The sequence below is a fragment of the Sceloporus undulatus genome, chromosome 5, assembly GCF_019175285.1.
Source record: "Sceloporus undulatus isolate JIND9_A2432 ecotype Alabama chromosome 5, SceUnd_v1.1, whole genome shotgun sequence".
NCBI lineage: Eukaryota > Metazoa > Chordata > Lepidosauria > Squamata > Phrynosomatidae > Sceloporus > Sceloporus undulatus.
The window spans coordinates 1,775,355-1,792,720 of NC_056526.1; the positions used below are offsets into that span (position 1 = coordinate 1,775,355).

The following is a 17,366-nucleotide window of genomic DNA, read 5'->3' on the forward strand; positions in this document are numbered from 1 at the left end:
AGGATATTGCCAATCCCCTTATCAGCGCACTGGCCAACACGCTCCAAAAAGAGGAGCCAGTACGCATTCAGTTCGGCATCTCGCGCATTCACGTGAGTTCGGATTGGGCCATTCGAATGCTGGTATGATGGTATTGTGCGAAATAACGTGAATTCGAACCGCCCAGTGCAGAAGAGCCCCAGTTCCAGACTCATCTGATAATGGCCAAAGACTTTTGGTGTAAACAAGACAAGAAAGCTTGAGTTGGAAAAGAATGGGATTCTGCTCTAGCTGATCTCACTGTAGCTGTGTGTGCTTACACACAACAGGCAAGGTAAACACCAGCTACCTCCCAGAATCTCTTACTGGGCATTTGTGAGCAGCAAAAACGAGAGAAGGGGGGATGCTGATAAGCCTGCCTCTCCAGCTCCCCCAAACATGCTTTTAAAAGATGGGTTTATATTTGGCCACTAAAATGTCAATCATAAGTAAAGTGGAGGCTGGTGAAGGAGAGAGCAAGCAAGAAGGAAAACAACTCCCCCGAATTCCTATTGCAAGTGGTCTCCAGAAGGTTCACAATGTGTTTTTTGCTCATGAATGGTTTGCCTGACCTGCTTTTTTCATTTCAGGCACACATCCTGTTTGTGGATAAAAAGGGTTTGCTAAAATGTTTTGCAATTGAGCAGCCTCTCCCTCTTCTTTCCATGGCTGCACCTACACTGCAGAACTAATGCAGTTTGACCCAGCTTTAACTGCCATGCCACAATGCTATGGAATTCTGGGGCCTGTAGTTTTGTGAGATATTTAGCCTTCTCTGTCAGAGAACTCTGGTGCCCCAACGAACTACAAACCCTAGAATTCCATAGGATTGAGTCATGAAATTAAAGCGGTATCAAACTGCATGAATTCTGCAGTGTAGCAGCAGCCCGTGCCATTTCTGCCGCTGGTACCAAGTTTTCTGTTAAAGAAGTAATGCTCAGGAACACAGGCACTCCAACAACTGATGTGCGCCCGCCTCTCTTCCTCTGCTCTCCAGCGGCCCCATGCGGGCCTACATCTTGGCCCACCAGGAAGCCATTTCACTCTGGAGGTCTCTGATGGGTCCCACCAAGGTGTTTCGTGCCCAGCATACTGACCCAGAGTCCATCCGTGGGGCGTTTGGCCTCACTGACACTCGGAACACAGTGCATGGCTCAGGTGAGTTGAGATGAAACTCAAGGGAATGTGGAATATGGAGTGGAATTAGGAGAGAGCTCAGGTGCTTCTTCTGTACTAAAAAAGGTTCTGAAAGCTCATTTCAATGTTGTTCTGAGAAAGAGACCTCAAAGTGTAGGCACAATATATTTGTATCTGATGAAACCAAGGTCTGCCATGGTCTTAGAATTCAGCACAGGAGAAGCAAGCCCAAAGGTAAAATGCACCTCAGCATCAAATGTCAGGGAAAAGGAGTGAAATGCTTCAACTGTTCATAGAATCATAGAGTTGGAAGAGACCGCACTGGCCCTAATCCAGTCCAACCCCATTCTGCCATGCAGGAAATCCAAATCAAAGCATCCCCAGCAGATGGCCATCTAGCCTCTGCTTAAAGACCTCCAAGGAAGGAGACTCCACTACACTCCGAGGAAGGAGTGTGTTCCACTGTCGAACAGCCCTGACTCTCAGGAAGTTCTTCCTAATGTTGAGGTAGAATCTCTTTTCCTGGAGCTTGCATCCATTGTTCCGGGTCTTGTTCTCTGGAGCAGCAGAAAACAAGCTTGCTTGCTCCCTCCTCAATATGACATCCTTTCAAATATTTAATGTTCATGTTCAGATTGGGAAGGGATCATTTGTGTAAAGGAAAATTTCTGGGATTTTTCAGTGCAAAACAGAGGGAGGAAGCTTAGATAAAACCTAAGGAAGCTGCCAGGCTGGTTTCTCTGACGGCTAAAAAGATGGCAGCGAATCTAGGTGTTAGAAGGTAAATGTCAACCAGGCCAATTCAGGATTACAGTACCATAGAGACTTACTTTGGAGTAAGTTGCATTGAGTTCAGTGGGACTTAATTCTGAATAAACGTACACAGGATTGCCCTGACAATGGATGAGAGCCAGAGTTTTGAAGTAGAAGACATGGATTGAAGACCCCTCGATGTGTTTCAGCCCATATTCTTTAGCAGCCACATTTGATAATGCTCCTAGCTGTGAACTGTCCCAGAAGCTTAACAGTCCCAGCGCTTCTGAGCGGTACACCGCTTTGATCGTTGGAAAAGCGGTTAATAAATAAACATTTATTATATATATTATTATTATTATTAAGGATCATCCTATGGAGAAATCCTCTGCCTTTTACTTCATTGACACTGTTCTTGTACAAGCATGTACCTCTGCCTGCCCAAACGCAACCTATGTAAACTGGTTTGGTGGTTTGGAGCTCTCCTCAAGCCCCAGAGAGTCTCCTTTGGGTAGAGTCCTGTATCATTGGGATAGTTGGAGAGGAGGCCTCCCTGGACCATCAGATTAATTTATTTAATGTACAACTGGCCTTTCTCCTGATAAAGGTTAAAACCAAATCTAGCTTATACATTTATCAAGATAAAAAGCCAAGTCAATAGCCCTGTTAAAATACTACAGGCTGAGCCTTCCTTATCCAGAAGTCTAAAATCCAAATTACTCCTAAACCCAAAACTTTTTGTATGGGTGGCTGAGATAGCATCCCCTTTGCTTTCTGATGGTTCAGTGCACACAAACTCTTGGTCTGCCCCATCCAGCCTTCCACAACCCAGATGCTGGCTGGGGAGGATAGAAGTTGTAGTCCCAACACATCTGAAGGATGGGAGATGAGAGAAAGAGGTGAAGCCAGGACTGTCTCTTCTGTTTTCTGTTAGCTCTCCATGGCCTCAGGCAGAAGGGACTCTTTTTTAGCCTTGCTGCCCAGGACAGAGATCAAAATCAGTTCTCTTGTCATGCAGAAGCTGGGCTCTACTCCAGAGGGTTGTCTCAGCTCCACAATGGATCTGCTTATGTTTGCACTCTTTGCCCTTGCAAGCTCCAGGTCTTCACCTAATTCAGAGGGGGATTCTCAGCTTTTGGGCGCCCAAATGTTTTGGATTCTCAAATTCAATTTGGAGAAGCAAAGGTTGAGAAGAACCACCACTTGAGAGTGTTCTTTCAGGGACCTGCCTACATTTTACCTGCTCATGTTTTTCTCTTTCTTGCCTGTTCTGACAGATTCGACAGAGTCAGCCAGCAGGGAAATAGCCTTCTTCTTCCCAGAATTCAGTGAAGAGCATTGGTATCGCTATGAGGAGCCGCAGCTGCGCAGGGAGTTGGCTTACTATGACACCAAGGCAGGTGTTAAGCACAGGCCAGTGGGCAGCTGGACGGAGGCAGACTGAAGGTATCTTGGGGCCTGAGCAAACTCTGTCCACTGAAGCCTATATGGGGGTTGTGCTCTATGTCTTGCACCATCACAGAATGTGTCACAGCCTAGTCTGGATGTGGGACAATGTAAAATTATTGCTATTCAGGCTGGGATGTAGTATGCATATTTTGTGGTCCAAAGAAGCCCAGTCCCACTTTGCCATATCAACTGTATTGTTGCTCCTGCTGTTTTCACATGCCCTCAGCCAAGCGTGGTCCCACGTTGTTCTTCCAGGCCATACACTGTGTACAGTCTTCTCAATACCCCTCATCTTGCAGGTGGACAACTATGGAAGGGGTCAAGGAATCATTTTTCAGCCTTATACACCCCTCTCCCATGGACTGATGCTACTGGAGGTGATGTCATTTTCAGCTGATAGTCAGTCTATGTTGTTCATTAAAAAAACATTTAAAACAATTTATGGATCTGGGACAATCTGAGGAGGCAAAAATGACACATTTTACTTTGTAGACATGTTTTATTGCATGCGAGCAAAAAAAATGCCTATGAAAAAGAAAGCATTGGGAGTAGGCTCCTCGTGCCAGACATTTTATGGTGGGGAGGGCTTTGGAGCCACAAAAATGGTTCCGTGGGCAACATGTGCTCCCTGCCTGCTCTCCCCGCAACCTTCCAGGGTAGATTAAGGTTGAACTGGTCTGGTGATCAAGTGATGATTAATTGGATAGGAAGAGAGGCACTCTGGCCTAAAGGTACCCAGAGGTCCTGTTTCCCAATAAACCAGCGCTCTGTTTCAAAAAGTGTTGCTTTGTATTGGTATCTTCACCATAATGAGGACAAATCTTCTATATTCCCAGCAAGGACGTTTTCCTTTTGGACCTGTGGTCATGATTGATTGGCCCGAGAAGTCAGTTTTAACTGTCTCACTTCTTGGTTCTTTTATCACCCCCAAGGAAATGAATGGAGGATATTGACTCAAAGGGATAGAGACTGTGGACTTATTGGATGCACTCAGTTAAAAGACAACAGCATGCACTCATGCAATCATGACCATATATTTAAAGTATTTTTAATCATTTTTGTAAGGGTTATGCTTTCAAAGCTGTGTGCAAAAATTTAAAAATATTCAACCCTGGTTCTCAAGCAGTGGCAAGTGCTCTTTTGGCTGAAAAAGGTTTTTACCCTCAGCCCCCCAAAATGGAAAGGGGCTTAGGACTCCAGGCATGGTTAGGGCATGTCCCAAGAAATGCACTGTCCCCCTGACTAGATCTGGTCTACAGGCATTACCATTTTCCACCCTTAATATAAATGTTCAAAGTGCTTGGGAGATAAAAGTTATCCCTGGGCCCATTCACACTCATGTTGCAACTTAATGCAAATGGCCAACAGGTATCAATTGTCAGGGAAGGAATAGAACTGCTGTCATATTAAGGCAGGATCCTGTGAGTGACATGCACACCCAAGTGTGACTTATTTCATAGAATCATAGAATCGTAGAGTTGGAAGAGACCGCAAGGGCCATCCAGTCCAACCCCATTCCTGGCTGGGTTCATGTTAGTGACTTATGATGACATATGTTCCGATATGCACTATGCATTCAGAGAGATTTTATTTTATTTTTGGGTGGACAGTGTTTGAACAGTTGTAGCCACTTGACCGCAGTGGAAACAGAGTTGCACATGCAGGATCATTGGTCACATGCATTAAAGTCCACAGTAGCTTGTGAATGCACGTTGCCTTTATGTATTGCCTTTGCCCACTGTGCATTGCAGTTGCACAGTGGGCTTTCAACCATGCTTCTTGGACATTGGTCCACACAGGTTGCACTATGTTGACATTCAGTATAGGGGCTGTGTAGTGTAATTCTGCCAGTAGATATTTACATTGTGCTGTGATCTAATGATGCAGTATGTTGGCCTGTGTTTTCATTGCTCCATCTGCCAGAAGTCTGTGACAAAGTCACAACTGAAATACTGATAGAAAGAATGGACCTTGACCCTGATCAGCCAGGGCTGCATATTTCAGTTCTCTCCATGTGGGAGTTACACATTAATTGCATAACAAGTTTGTGCAACTGAACAAAGATGCTAAACTATGCAGCTGAATTCACAACTAAATGTGCATACACAGCTGGGCACAATACAGCCTGTGATGTGCTGCATGCGTGGTGTGTACATGTCCACCCTGTGCATCATGCGCCATTGCATCAGTTCAGCTTCTGTAACCTTGAGCTGAATGTGGATGTGGTAAATGCACTTCCAGAAGTAAACTGCAGAAGGCCAGAAAGTGCTGGAAGAGGCCATCCAAATGGAGAGGAGGACAGGGATGGAGTATGCTGCTATGAGCAAAGACATTTTTAGCTGCGGGTGGGTGGGTTGGAAGCAAGATGTGGTTATGATACAAGTACTGTATACAACATTTTACATGGAGAAAGAGGATAGGGAGTTCCTCTCCTGCCATATCCCCCTTTCTGGGAATGAAATGAAAAGACCCAACATAATCTCAGACAGTAACAAGATGAAGATGATGAAACCCACAAAGTCTATGATTCTATGATTCTTATCAAAGGAGAGCTATGATGAGGGCCTGACTGAAAACAACAAGCTCCATACACCAAGCAACCAAACTTTTAACAATCCCCTTTGCTCCTCATTTAGTTGTTGCAAGAAAAAACATTCTGGTTAATGGACCCTCGGGAGATGCCAACTCTTTTCCCAAAGGGACATTCTTCATGGTGTAAGCTGCTCCCCAAAGACACTTTGCAGCCATTGGTGCAGAGCCCAAGAGGAGAGTCAAACCTGGAAAAGCACCTGCCCAAACTTCTCCTGGCAAGTGGTAATGAAAGTAACCAATTAATTAAGGGAAAGGGCTGGGGGAGGAATCTTTGCTCCCTTAGTGCACAATCAATGTTAACCCAACCCAACTTCATGAACTTGTCACCCAGCCCACAGTGACATAATTTTGCCTCTGAAAATGGATGTCTTTCCATTTTTAATTGTTTAGAGTGTTTGAAACCCATGCTTCAGCTAAAAGGGCTCCAAAAGCTGCTTACAAATTGTCACTTTGACAGTTCCCTGCCCTCATTGAAGTGTTATTCAACATCTTTATCAATGACTTGGATGACAGAATTGTGGGCATACTCCTCAAATTTGCAGATGACACAGTTAAAAAACCAACATGATTCAAAGTTGCTTCAATAGAAGTACAGTGTCAAGATCAAGGGAAGTAATAGTGCCACTCTCTTCTGCTTTGGTTGGGCCTCACCTGGAATAATCCCATGTCCAGTTCTGGGCAAAACAATTCATACAAGATGATGAGAAACTGGAGCGTCTCCAAAGGAAGGTGGTAAAGGGTCTGGAAACCATGAAGCCCTATGAGGAATGCCTTAGGGAGCTGGGTATGTTTAGCTTGGAGAGGAGACAGTTAAGAGGTGATATGATAGCCCTGTTTAAGTATTTGAAGGACTGTCATAGGTTTCTGAGAAACAAGTCATGCTAGACTAATCTGATCTCCTTTTTGGATAAAATTACCAGTTTGGTAGAGGAAGGGAATGCTGTGGATATAGTATATCATGATTTCAGTAAGGCCTTTGACAAGGTTCCCCATGACATTCTTGCAAACAAACCAGTAAAATGTGCGCTAGACAATACAACTGTTCAATGGATTTGTAATTGGTTGACTGGCCAAACCCAAAGGGTGCTCAGCCATGGCAGCTCCATTTCATCCTGGAGAGAGAAGTGACCAGTGGGCTGTCCAGTGGGGTTCTGTCCTGGGCCCAGAGCTATTCAACATCTTTATCAATGACTTAGATGAAGGAATAGAAGGCAAGCTTATCACATTTGCAGATGACACCAAATTAGGAGGAGTACCTAATATCCCAGAGGACAAGATGAAAATTCAAAATGAACTGAATGGATTGGACTAACTAACAAAATGAATTTCAGCAGGGAGAAATGTAAGATACTGCAGTTTGGGCAAAAAAATGAAATACAGTGCACCTGCGTCATACGCAGGCATGTCATATGCGGGTTTGAGCATACGCTGCACCTGCGAGGGAGTCCATGGGGCGTGCGCACCGCCGTGCCGTTGCATGCACAAGCCCCATTCATGTGAATGGGGCTTGAGCATGTGCAGAATTCGGCTTACATGGGAGGGGCCCAGAATGGATCCCCCACGTAAGCCAAGGGCACACTGTATATAAATATAGCATGGGGGACACCTGGCTTAAGGAGACTTCTACATGTGAAAGGGATCTAGGAGTCCAAGTAGACCACAAATTGAACATGAGTCAACAGTGTGATGTGGCAGCTAAAAAGGCCAATGTGATTCTAGGCTGCATCAGTAAAAGTTATAGTGTCTAGATCAAGGGAGGTAATAGTCCCACTATTCTGCTTTGGTCAGGCCCCACTTGGAATAACACTGTGTCCAGTTCTGGGCAAAACAGTTCAAAAAGGATGTGGAGAAACTGGAGCCATGTGTCCAAAGGAGGGCAACTAAAATGGTGAAGGATTTGGAAACCATGAAGCCCTATGAGGAGAGATTTAGGGAATTGCTTGGCATATTTAGCCTGGAGAAGAGATGGTTAAAGATTGATATGATGGCCCTGTTTAAATACTTGAAGGAGGGAGCAAGCTTGTTTTCTGCTGCTCCAGAGAATAGGACCCAATGGAGCAATGGATGCAAGCTCCAGGAAAAGAGATTCCAGCTCAACATTAGGAGGATCTTCCTGACCGTAAGAGCTGTTTGACACTGGAAGATGCTCCCTCGGAGGTTGGTGAAGCATCCTTCTTTGGAGGTTTTCAAACGGGGTGGATAGCCTTCTGTTAGGAATGCTTGGATTGTATCTTGGTGGTGCATTGCAAAAGGGAGTTGGATTGGATGGCCATAAGGGTTTCTTCCAACTCTAGGATCATATGAGAATCATATATTCTCAGTAAGATCCTAAAAATTGTCCTGTTTTTGGACTATAGACCTTAGAGTCCCTCATGGCATGTAAACAGTGGCCAGGCTGGCCTGGAATTCTGGGAGTTTTAATTTTTAAAAAAGTAACTTTCCTAAGCCCTTTGCAGAATTGCCTGGCTTCCAGCATTTAGCAACAGCTTTTGTTTCCAAACCCTTTCCGAGAAAAACTCCACCTTAACATCATATTACACTTATCTAATCCGGACGTGACAAATGGACGTGTGTCAGGGCCATGTGTGTATATGGGGAAAGGCAGCATTTGTGAGAGCCGGCAAAAATAAGTCCTGGGCACATCCAGGAGCAGCATCTCTGAGCTGCAAAGCTGATCCTAAACAGAGTCAACCTAAATGTTTTCAACAAAATTTATTTCTTAAATTGTTTTATTAAATAAAGTTACAGAATAAAAAGTATAATCATGAAAAAGTACATATGATTTTATACAAAGCATTGGAATCATATGAAAAACTAACAAAATATATTTAAGAAAAATAAAAAATAAAGCCATAGAACAAATAAAAGAAGGAACGAGTTATAAAATAATAATATAAAAAATGAAAAAGAAAAAAAGGAGAAAGACTATGTCTAACTAGTATTAACCCCCTTAACCCCTTCACCTTGGTGCAATGTTTGGCTTCCCACTCCTTTAACCAGTAGTTTAGTATATACATCCTATTATTACTCCTCCATCAGAATAAAAAAGAGAAAGGAGGAAAGAAAGAAAAGAAAGGAAGGAAGTAGTAAGTAAAATTAAATAAGGATAAAAACATAACAAGTCATATTAATACTGTTATCTCCTTTTCTTACTCTTTAACGTAATCCATAAATGGTTTCTGGTTCATTATAAAATCTTCAGTGTCCTCACCATTCACTCAACTAATGAATTCAGACAGGGCCATCATCTTTTCCATCCGTTCAAGAATATCTGGTGTTTCTTCTTTCTTCTAATTCTTTGCATAAATTAGCCTCGCAGTCGTAACCATGTAATACAATAGAGTTGTATATTTTCTTTTAACCTTGTTTCCATAGTCAATCATAGAATCACGGAAGAGACCCCAAAAGGAGCCATCCAGTGCAACTCTATTCTGCCATGCAGGAAATCTAAATCAAAGCAGCCCTGACAAATGGCCATCCAGCCTCTGTTTAATCATATTGAGCAAAAATAATTCAGGTCTAAACATTATGTCTTTCCCCAAGATCGTTTTAATAACAAAAAAGATTCCCATCCAATAGTCTTGAGCTTTTGTAGATGTCCACCAAGTATGACATTTCCAGCATTTATCCATAGTCACTTTATATGTTTTAGCTAATCTATCTGGGTCAAGTACCACCTGAAAAACATTTTGTAATAGTTTTCTTTTGGGTCATAGCTGCATGTAATTTATATAATTTGGATGTAGTATGTTTTTCTCCTGAGTTCATAACATTCTCAAATTCTGTTGTTTTCTTTGCAAAACCATACTTTACCTTAACTTCCTTGAATCTTTCCCTTAACTGATAGCACAGTGATGGTGAACCTTTTTGAGGCCGAGCGCCCAAACTGCAACCCCAAACCCACTTATTTATTGCAAAGTGCCATGTCCCTCTGGCTTTCTAGTAACAAACTCTGGCAAACTTTGTGCTGGAGTGATGACAGAGGGCTCTGAGTGCCACCTCTGGCACGTGTGCCATAGGTTCGCCATCACTGTGATAGCATGTCAGCCACTGCACTGTAAAACCCTTTTCTTCCAAATCAGCCCAATGTTTACTATACTATTTATCTTGATCTTCCTCTAGTAAATCCCCAGATATAAACCAGTTTTTCACACTACCTAATTCTCTTCTTTGGAAAGTTTCTTGAGCTGATAACCCCCAGGAACTTTGGGATTCAATCTTTTCAAAATAAATAAATAAATAAAAACATAAAATAAAGATCATATTTTTCTGCAGGAAGGGGATCCTTGGCTGAGCAGTGCTACATGGGAAAAGGATTATTGGGGTTATTGTGAATCCTTGTTGAACATGAGCCAGCAGTGCGATGCTGCAGAAAAGAAGGCAAATGCTGTTTTAGTCTGCATTCATAGAAGCATAGTTTCCAACTGTAGGGAAGGAATTGTCCCATGATATTCTGCACTGGTCAGACCTCATCTGTGTTCACTCCTGGACGTCTCGTTTAAAGAAGGATATAGACATGTTGGAGTAAGTTTAGAGAAGAGCAGCAAGGAATGGAGAACAAAACATCTGAGGAGAGGTAGAATGAGTTGGGCATGTTCAGTCTGGTGAAGAGAAGACTAAGAGATGACATGATGGCATAGAATCCTAGAATCATAGAGTTGGAAGAGATCTCAAGGGCCATCCAGAATAACCTCATTCTGCCATGCAGGAACTCACAATCAAAGTGTAGGACCAGGTCTAATGATTTGAATTCCAAGAGGGTGGATTCCAACTGAACATTAGACTGAACTTTTTGATAGTGAAAGCAGATGGACAATAGAACCCATCGCCTAAAGAGGTGGTGGGATCTTTTTCTCTGGATATCTACATAGAGAGGCTGGACAGCTCCTTGCTGGAGATGCTTTAGCTGGAGAGCCTGCATTGAGCAGGGCTGGGTTGGATCTGGTGGCCCATGGACCTTCCTCCTCCTCTCTAGGGCAGCCCTTTAGTCATCAGTGTATTTCTGTCACTCACCCTGAGATCCTTGTAGCTGAAACATCCAAAAATATCCTGAAGCAGAGAGGTGTCACTGATAGCCTTTAGCAGTAATGTTCACCCAACATGCATTCAACTTGTATCCCACATCCCCTTGGAAACTCACATGGATGGAAGACATAAAACAAATGCTAAAAAATACACACCAGAGCACATGCATTTCAGTCGCTTGGTTCCCAGTTGCCTCTGCTTTCCAGTGTTCTCTTTTCCAAAGTAAATAATAGAATCCCAGAGTTGGAAGAGATCCCAAGGGCCATCCCTTTCACACGTATAAGTCTCCTTAAGCCAGGTGCATTGCATTTTTCCACCCTAAGAGCATTTGTCAACCTTTTTATCTACTAGGACTCCTAGATCCCTTTCGCACGTACTGTTGTCAAGCCAGGTGTCCCCCATCCTATATCTATACACCACAGTGGTGACTATAACCAAATGCAGAAATACACATCAGACTACATACACACAACTATTGTTTGGACTCCCACTTGCCTCAGCATTGCAGTGTTGTCATTTCCAAAGTACCTCAAGAGGAAACAAGAAGGTGCTCTGCTGGGGGGACTTTAAAAGTCAGTCTACATGGGCATCTAAGGAAGTACACTCAAGTGCATGGAAGCTTCTGCTACCAATCTCTTCTTTCTTTGAGTGGGAGAAAGCCTAACATATTGGCAGTCATATTAGAAACCTTGAAATTCTTCACTGGGGAAAAAATATATAATACCGAATGTGGCCTCCTTGCACTATGGACTTGTCCCATCTTGTGGATTTGATCCTGCAGTTACGGGAAATGCAAGACCCGCAGCTGTGGATCCATATCACATTCCCAGGCCCTGGGATACCCTTGTATGGATTCCGCCCGCTCTCCTTGACCTTATCAATGAATCTTATCTTGCAGTCCCACTTGTTGCATTCCCAGCGGAGGACACGGGGGCCATGGAGGTCCCTCCTCCTGCTCCTCTAAGCATAAATATCCACCAAGGAATGGGCTGAACAACCTTCCCTTCCTTGGACTCAGTTTCCCTTCAGAGGTGAGATCAATCGTTTCAGGCATCTTCATCATTCTTCCCTTTCCTTCTAAATTAGAATTTGGGGTGTCGCTAGAAATGTTGTGGGTGGTGAAGGGTCTGGAAGCATGTTTATCTGCACTGAAACCTCCCCCTCCTCATGCTTTTCTCTGAAGAATAATTCCTCAACAATATATTAAGACATTCAAATGCCAAGAGAAAACTGTGGAAAAGTGCCTTTGCTCCATCATTCTCCCTGACTGGGTTCTCCAACTTTGGGGAACAAATAATTGCCAGAATTCAAAGATATAGCCATGTTAGTCTGTAGAATCAGTATATGGAGAGATCTTGTAGCGCTTGGAGACTCACAGAAAGAAAGAAATGGGTAGCATGAGCTTTTATCAAATGCATCTGAGGAAGTAGACTGAAGTCTAGGGAAGCTCATGCTGCCCATTTCTTTCTTTCAATTAGCCTCAAAGGTGCTACAAGATCTCTCTATATGAAATAATCACCAGTATTCTTTCCTCTCCCATATGAGCTGAAGAAACTGTCCTTCTCCTGAGGTCTAATTTGCACTACCAAAATAGTGCATTTTCACACCACTTTATCTGCCATGGCTCCATGCTATGGAATCCTGGGATTTTTAATTTGTAGGGGACACTTTTGCTCTCTGGGGGATAAGGCTATCTCACAAAACTGCAGGTCCCAGAATTCCATCACATGAAGCCATAGCATGCAGTTAAAGCAGTGTCAACCCCCATTATACAGTTTTTTGTGGGGTTTTCGGGATATGTGGCCATGTTCTAGAAGAGCTTATTCCTGATGTTTTGCCAGCATCTTAGATGCCAGCCACAGATGCTGCTGAAACGTCAGGAATAAACTTCTAGAACATGGCCACATTGCCCGAAAAACCCACAAAAAACTGTGGATGCTGGCCATGAAAGCCTTCGACTTCACAAACCCACATTAGAAAGACCTGAGCCAGATTTTTGGAGGTCCATCTTGCCTAGTCTTTTTGGCTCTGCTTGGCAGCAATAGATGTCTGCAGAATTTTGGGCTTTTCCTAGTTCTACCTGTTGATCCCAGTTAGTCCCATCCAAGGCCTAAAAAGGCCCAACACTCCTTGTCTTGTAAAATCAGACAAGGCTGGATGCGTCCAGTTGGAAGACCTGCCTTCTTCAACCTTCTCTGTCTTCACAGGTTTAGAGCCAAGATGTCCTCCATGGCTTACCTTCTCCTTTGTCTCTTCAGCAGCCTCCTTGCTGTCACCTACACAGAAGGTGAGTCACTTCCACCACGTGTTACATGGATTTGTCATTGGTTGACCAGCCAAACCCAAAGGGTGCTCAGCAATGGCTCCTCTTCTTCATCCTGGAGAGAAGTGACCATTGGGGTGTCCAGTGGGGCTCTGTCCTGGGCCCAAGGCTATTCAACATCTTTATCAATGACCTGGATGACAGAATTGGGAGCATACTTATCAAATTTGCAGATGACACCAAATTAGGAGGAATTGCTAATACTCCAGAGGACAGGATCAAGATTCAAAATGACCTGAATAGACTAGAAAGCTGGGCCAAAGCTAACAAAATGAAATTCAACACGGAGAAATGTCTGGTACCGCACTTAGGGCAGAAAAATGAAATGAACAGATATAGGATTATGGGGGTCACCTGTCTTAAGGAGACTTATGCATGTGAAAGGGATCTAGGAGTGCAAGTAGACAATAATAATAATAATAATAATAATAATAATAATAATAATTTATTTGTGTTTCCCCGCCTCTCCCAATGGATTGAAGCGGGGTTACAGACTACTAAAATCAAAATACATACACCAATCTTATAAAACACTAAACAGTAAAATGTAACATCAATAATTTATCAAACCATCAGACATCCAGGGGCAAGGGCAGAATATCATTGTCAGATACGGCATATCAATTATCACTCATTGGGGGGGAGCTCATCAGGAAGGCTGTTCCACAACCTCGGGGCCATTATTGTGAAGGCCTTTTGAGATGAGGAGACATATTTGGAAGATGGTGTTTCCAACAGTCTTTCCAGATGTTCTGAGTGTGCGAGGCGGATCACATGGGGAGATACGGTCCCTCAAGTAACTTGGGCCCAAGCCATGTAGGGCTTTATAGGTGATAACCAACACCTTGCATTGTGCCCGGAAGCGAATGGGCAGCCAGTGAAGATCTTTCAACTTAGGTGTTATATGGTCAAAGCTAGATGTACTAGTGACTAATCTGGCTGCCATATTTTGTACTAACTGAAGCTTCCGGATTTGCTACAAGGGTAGCCCCATGTAGAGCGCATTACAGAAATCTAGACGAGAGGTTACCAGAGCATGTACCACAGTTTCAAGGTCCCTTTGGCCCAGGTAGGGTCGCAGTTGGCGTATCAACCGAAGTTGATAGCCAGCACTTCTGGCCGTCGCATCTACTTGAGATGCCAACTGCAGGGAAAAGTCCAGAAGTACTCCTAGACTGCGAACTTCGTCCTTCAGGGGAAGTGTGACCCCATTCAGGACCGGTGGACAAATTTCCTTCCCTGGGCCTGGGGGACCTATCACCAGTACTTCCGTTTTCTCTGGATTCAAACTGAGTTTGTTTCCCCTCATCCAGCCCATTACTACGGTAACTCCAGGCAGGCATTCAGAGGAGAGACACCATCCTTAGTCACTGCATCAGTTGGAGACACAGAGAAGCATATTTGGGTGTCATCAGCGTACTGATAACACCGCGCCCCATGTCTCCGGATGATCTCTCCCAGCGGTTTCATGTAAATGTTAAACAAAGCGGGGGACAAAATAGCTCCTTGAGGGGCACCAGATGTCAGTTCCCTCCTAGAGGAGCGAGTGTCCCCCAATTGCACCATCTGGAATCTGCCCGAGAGATAGAATCGGAACCACTAAAGTGCAGTGCCCCCAATGCCCAATTCCCTCAGGCGTTCCAGAAAGATACCGTGGTCGATGGTATCAAAAGCTGCTGAGATGTCCAAGAGCACCAACAAGGTCACACTTCCCCAGTCGATGCCCAGACGGAGATCATCAACTAAGGCAACCATGGCAGACTCAACTCCGTATCCCGCTCTGAAGCCGGTTTGAAATGGGTCCAGATAATTGGTTTTATCCAAAACTGCTTCGAGTTGGAAGGCAACTGCTCTCTTGATCGCCTTGCCCAAGAATGGCAACAGGGACTATTGCTAGTTTCAAATTAGATGGAAATTTATCCTCCCTGAAAGATGCATTAATTATACGTTGTAATAATGATGTTGCTGCATCACCACCCTGGGCGGTCAACCAAGAGGGGCAGGGATTGAGAGAGCACGTCGTCTTCTTAACACTTCCAAGAAGCTTGTCCACTTCATTGGTATGTACATACTCAAAGTGAACCACTTAAATGGAGGCCACGGAAGCTCTGGATGCCTCTCCTATTGTTTCTGCTATAATGCCGGTGTCAAGATCAGCCCTTATCCGAGAGATTTTATCTGCGAAAAAGTTGCTAAAATCGTCACAGCAGGCCTTAGTTGGTTCTAAAATAGGGTTCAGGGTGGGCGACAGCTGAGTCAACTCCCTCACTACCCTGAACAGCTCTGCAGGACGTGACTCTGCAGGCGCAATACGTGCAGCATAGAAAGAATTCTTTGCTGCACTTATTGCCACTCCATAGGACTTCAAAAGGGTCTGATGGAGTGTCTTGTCAGATAAGCGCTGGTGTCTCCGCCAGCGGCGCTCTAGTCATTGCGTGGCCCGCTTCATTTCCCAAAGATCTTCCGTATACCAGGCTGTCTTATTAGAAGCAGTCTGGAAAGAACGCTTGGGAGCGATACTGTGTATAGCCCTGGAGAGATCATTCTCCCAGATGTCGGTCAGGGCATCAACAGAGTCGCCGTCAGTTCCAACCATAAACCCCTCCATGGCTTCTTGGAACCTTTTGGGTTCCATCAGCCTTTGAGGGTGGACCATTCTAATAGGTCCTCCACCTCCGGGGAGAACTCGGGTAATTGCCTTAAGTCACACCTCAACTAGGAAATGGTCCGTCCATGATAGGGCAGAGACATTAGATACCTCTGCCCACGGAGTCTCCATGTCTGTACAAAAGACCACATCGAGCTTATTACCTGCGCAATGCGTTGGACCCAAGACTAATTGGGACAGGCCCATGGCCATCATAGAAGCCATGCACTCCCGAGCTGCACCGTTCAGATCTTGTGAGCCAGCCTTGAAAGGGATGTTGAGGTCCCCCAGGACAAGAAGCCTGGGAGACTCCAGCACCAGTTCCGAGACCAGCTATGCTAGCTCGGCCAGGGAGTCTGTTAGGCCACGGGGTGGACGGTAGACCAACAGGATCCCCAGACTATGCCTAGCCTTCAGGGTCAGGTAAATACACTCAATGAAGTCAGTTTTCCAGATGGGTTTCCTAGTCAAGGTAAGAGTGGTTTTATAGATTATGGCAACCCCTCCCCCCCCCGCCCACATGCTCTGGTCTGCTCCTTAACGGTGTACCCAGCTGGGAGAGCCTGCGCCCACACTGTGTTACTCTCGACCCCTAGCCAGGTCTCCATGATGCAAGCCAGGTCAGGTTTTTCCTCTACCAGAAGCTCTTGTATTATGTGGGCTTTATTCTTGATTGACCTGGCATTGCATAGGAGCAGAGACAGAGTCTGTGGTACGGTTGGACTGACCCTCGGTTCTTTTGGGTTAGCAGGGTGGATGGAAGGCAGGATAGGTATTAAACACTGATCTTGCCTTCGCTTATGTTGTAATTCCACTCTCCTACCACTATATCTCCCCATGCCCCGCACTATCTCAATAGGAGCTCCATGAAGATAAGCCAAATTATTATGACACCCTACCACCCCATCAAGATGTGTATCATCACAATCTTTTATCTCCATCATCAAGAGCGATACAGTTAAAAGGTGGAGGAGAACCTGTGATGGGCTCATTCCTCCCGCTGTCCTATGCTTGCCCCCTATCAATATAAAACTCCCGTTATATCTAATAAATTCCTATATAAATCTGCAATACAGCCCTACGCAGTTACGCTACTGTTGCTCCTCTGGGGCTACGCAGCTGCAGAGACACACAAGCCAAGTCCTGGGATTGGAGTGAGGGGGGCCCGGCGAGCCAGCTTTTGAATGTGCCGCTCTCACCGACACATAAGTTGAACATGAATCAACAGTGCAATGTGGCAGCTAAAAAGGCCAATGCAATTCTATGCTGCATCATTAAAAGCATAGTGTCAAGATCAAGGGAAGTAAGTAATGGGGCCACTCTATTCTGCTTTGGTCAGGCCTCACCTGGAATAATCCTTTGTCCAATTCTAGGCTCCACAATTCAAAAAGGATGTTGACAAAGTGGAGTGTGTCCAAGGGC

At 44.6% G+C, this 17,366-nt stretch overlaps 2 protein-coding genes across 4 annotated transcripts in view; both read left to right on the forward strand.

Moving 5' to 3' along the window:
- Positions 1-271: 271 nt before the first annotated feature.
- On the forward strand, positions 272-4,136 carry LOC121932283 (nucleoside diphosphate kinase 6-like). The gene is made up of 3 exons (XM_042470859.1): positions 272-313; positions 1,016-1,176; positions 3,186-4,136. The coding sequence occupies exons 2-3, from the start codon at positions 1,023-1,025 to the stop codon at positions 3,350-3,352; spliced, it is 321 nt and encodes a 106-aa protein (XP_042326793.1). The 5' UTR covers positions 272-313; positions 1,016-1,022; the 3' UTR covers positions 3,353-4,136.
- The window catches only part of LOC121932282 (snaclec alboaggregin-A subunit alpha-like), a 29,024-nt gene continuing 14,877 nt past the window's right edge, over positions 3,220-17,366 (forward strand). For 2 of the 3 annotated variants that reach the window (XM_042470857.1, XM_042470855.1), the window contains exons 1-3: positions 3,220-3,354; positions 5,994-6,171; positions 13,182-13,261. In XM_042470857.1, coding sequence (XP_042326791.1) covers positions 13,195-13,261 — 67 coding nt within the window. In that variant the 5' untranslated portion in view covers positions 3,220-3,354; positions 5,994-6,171; positions 13,182-13,194. The remainder of the gene's footprint in view (positions 3,355-5,993; positions 6,172-13,181; positions 13,262-17,366) is intronic. The other variant, XM_042470858.1, reaches the window with a different exon arrangement.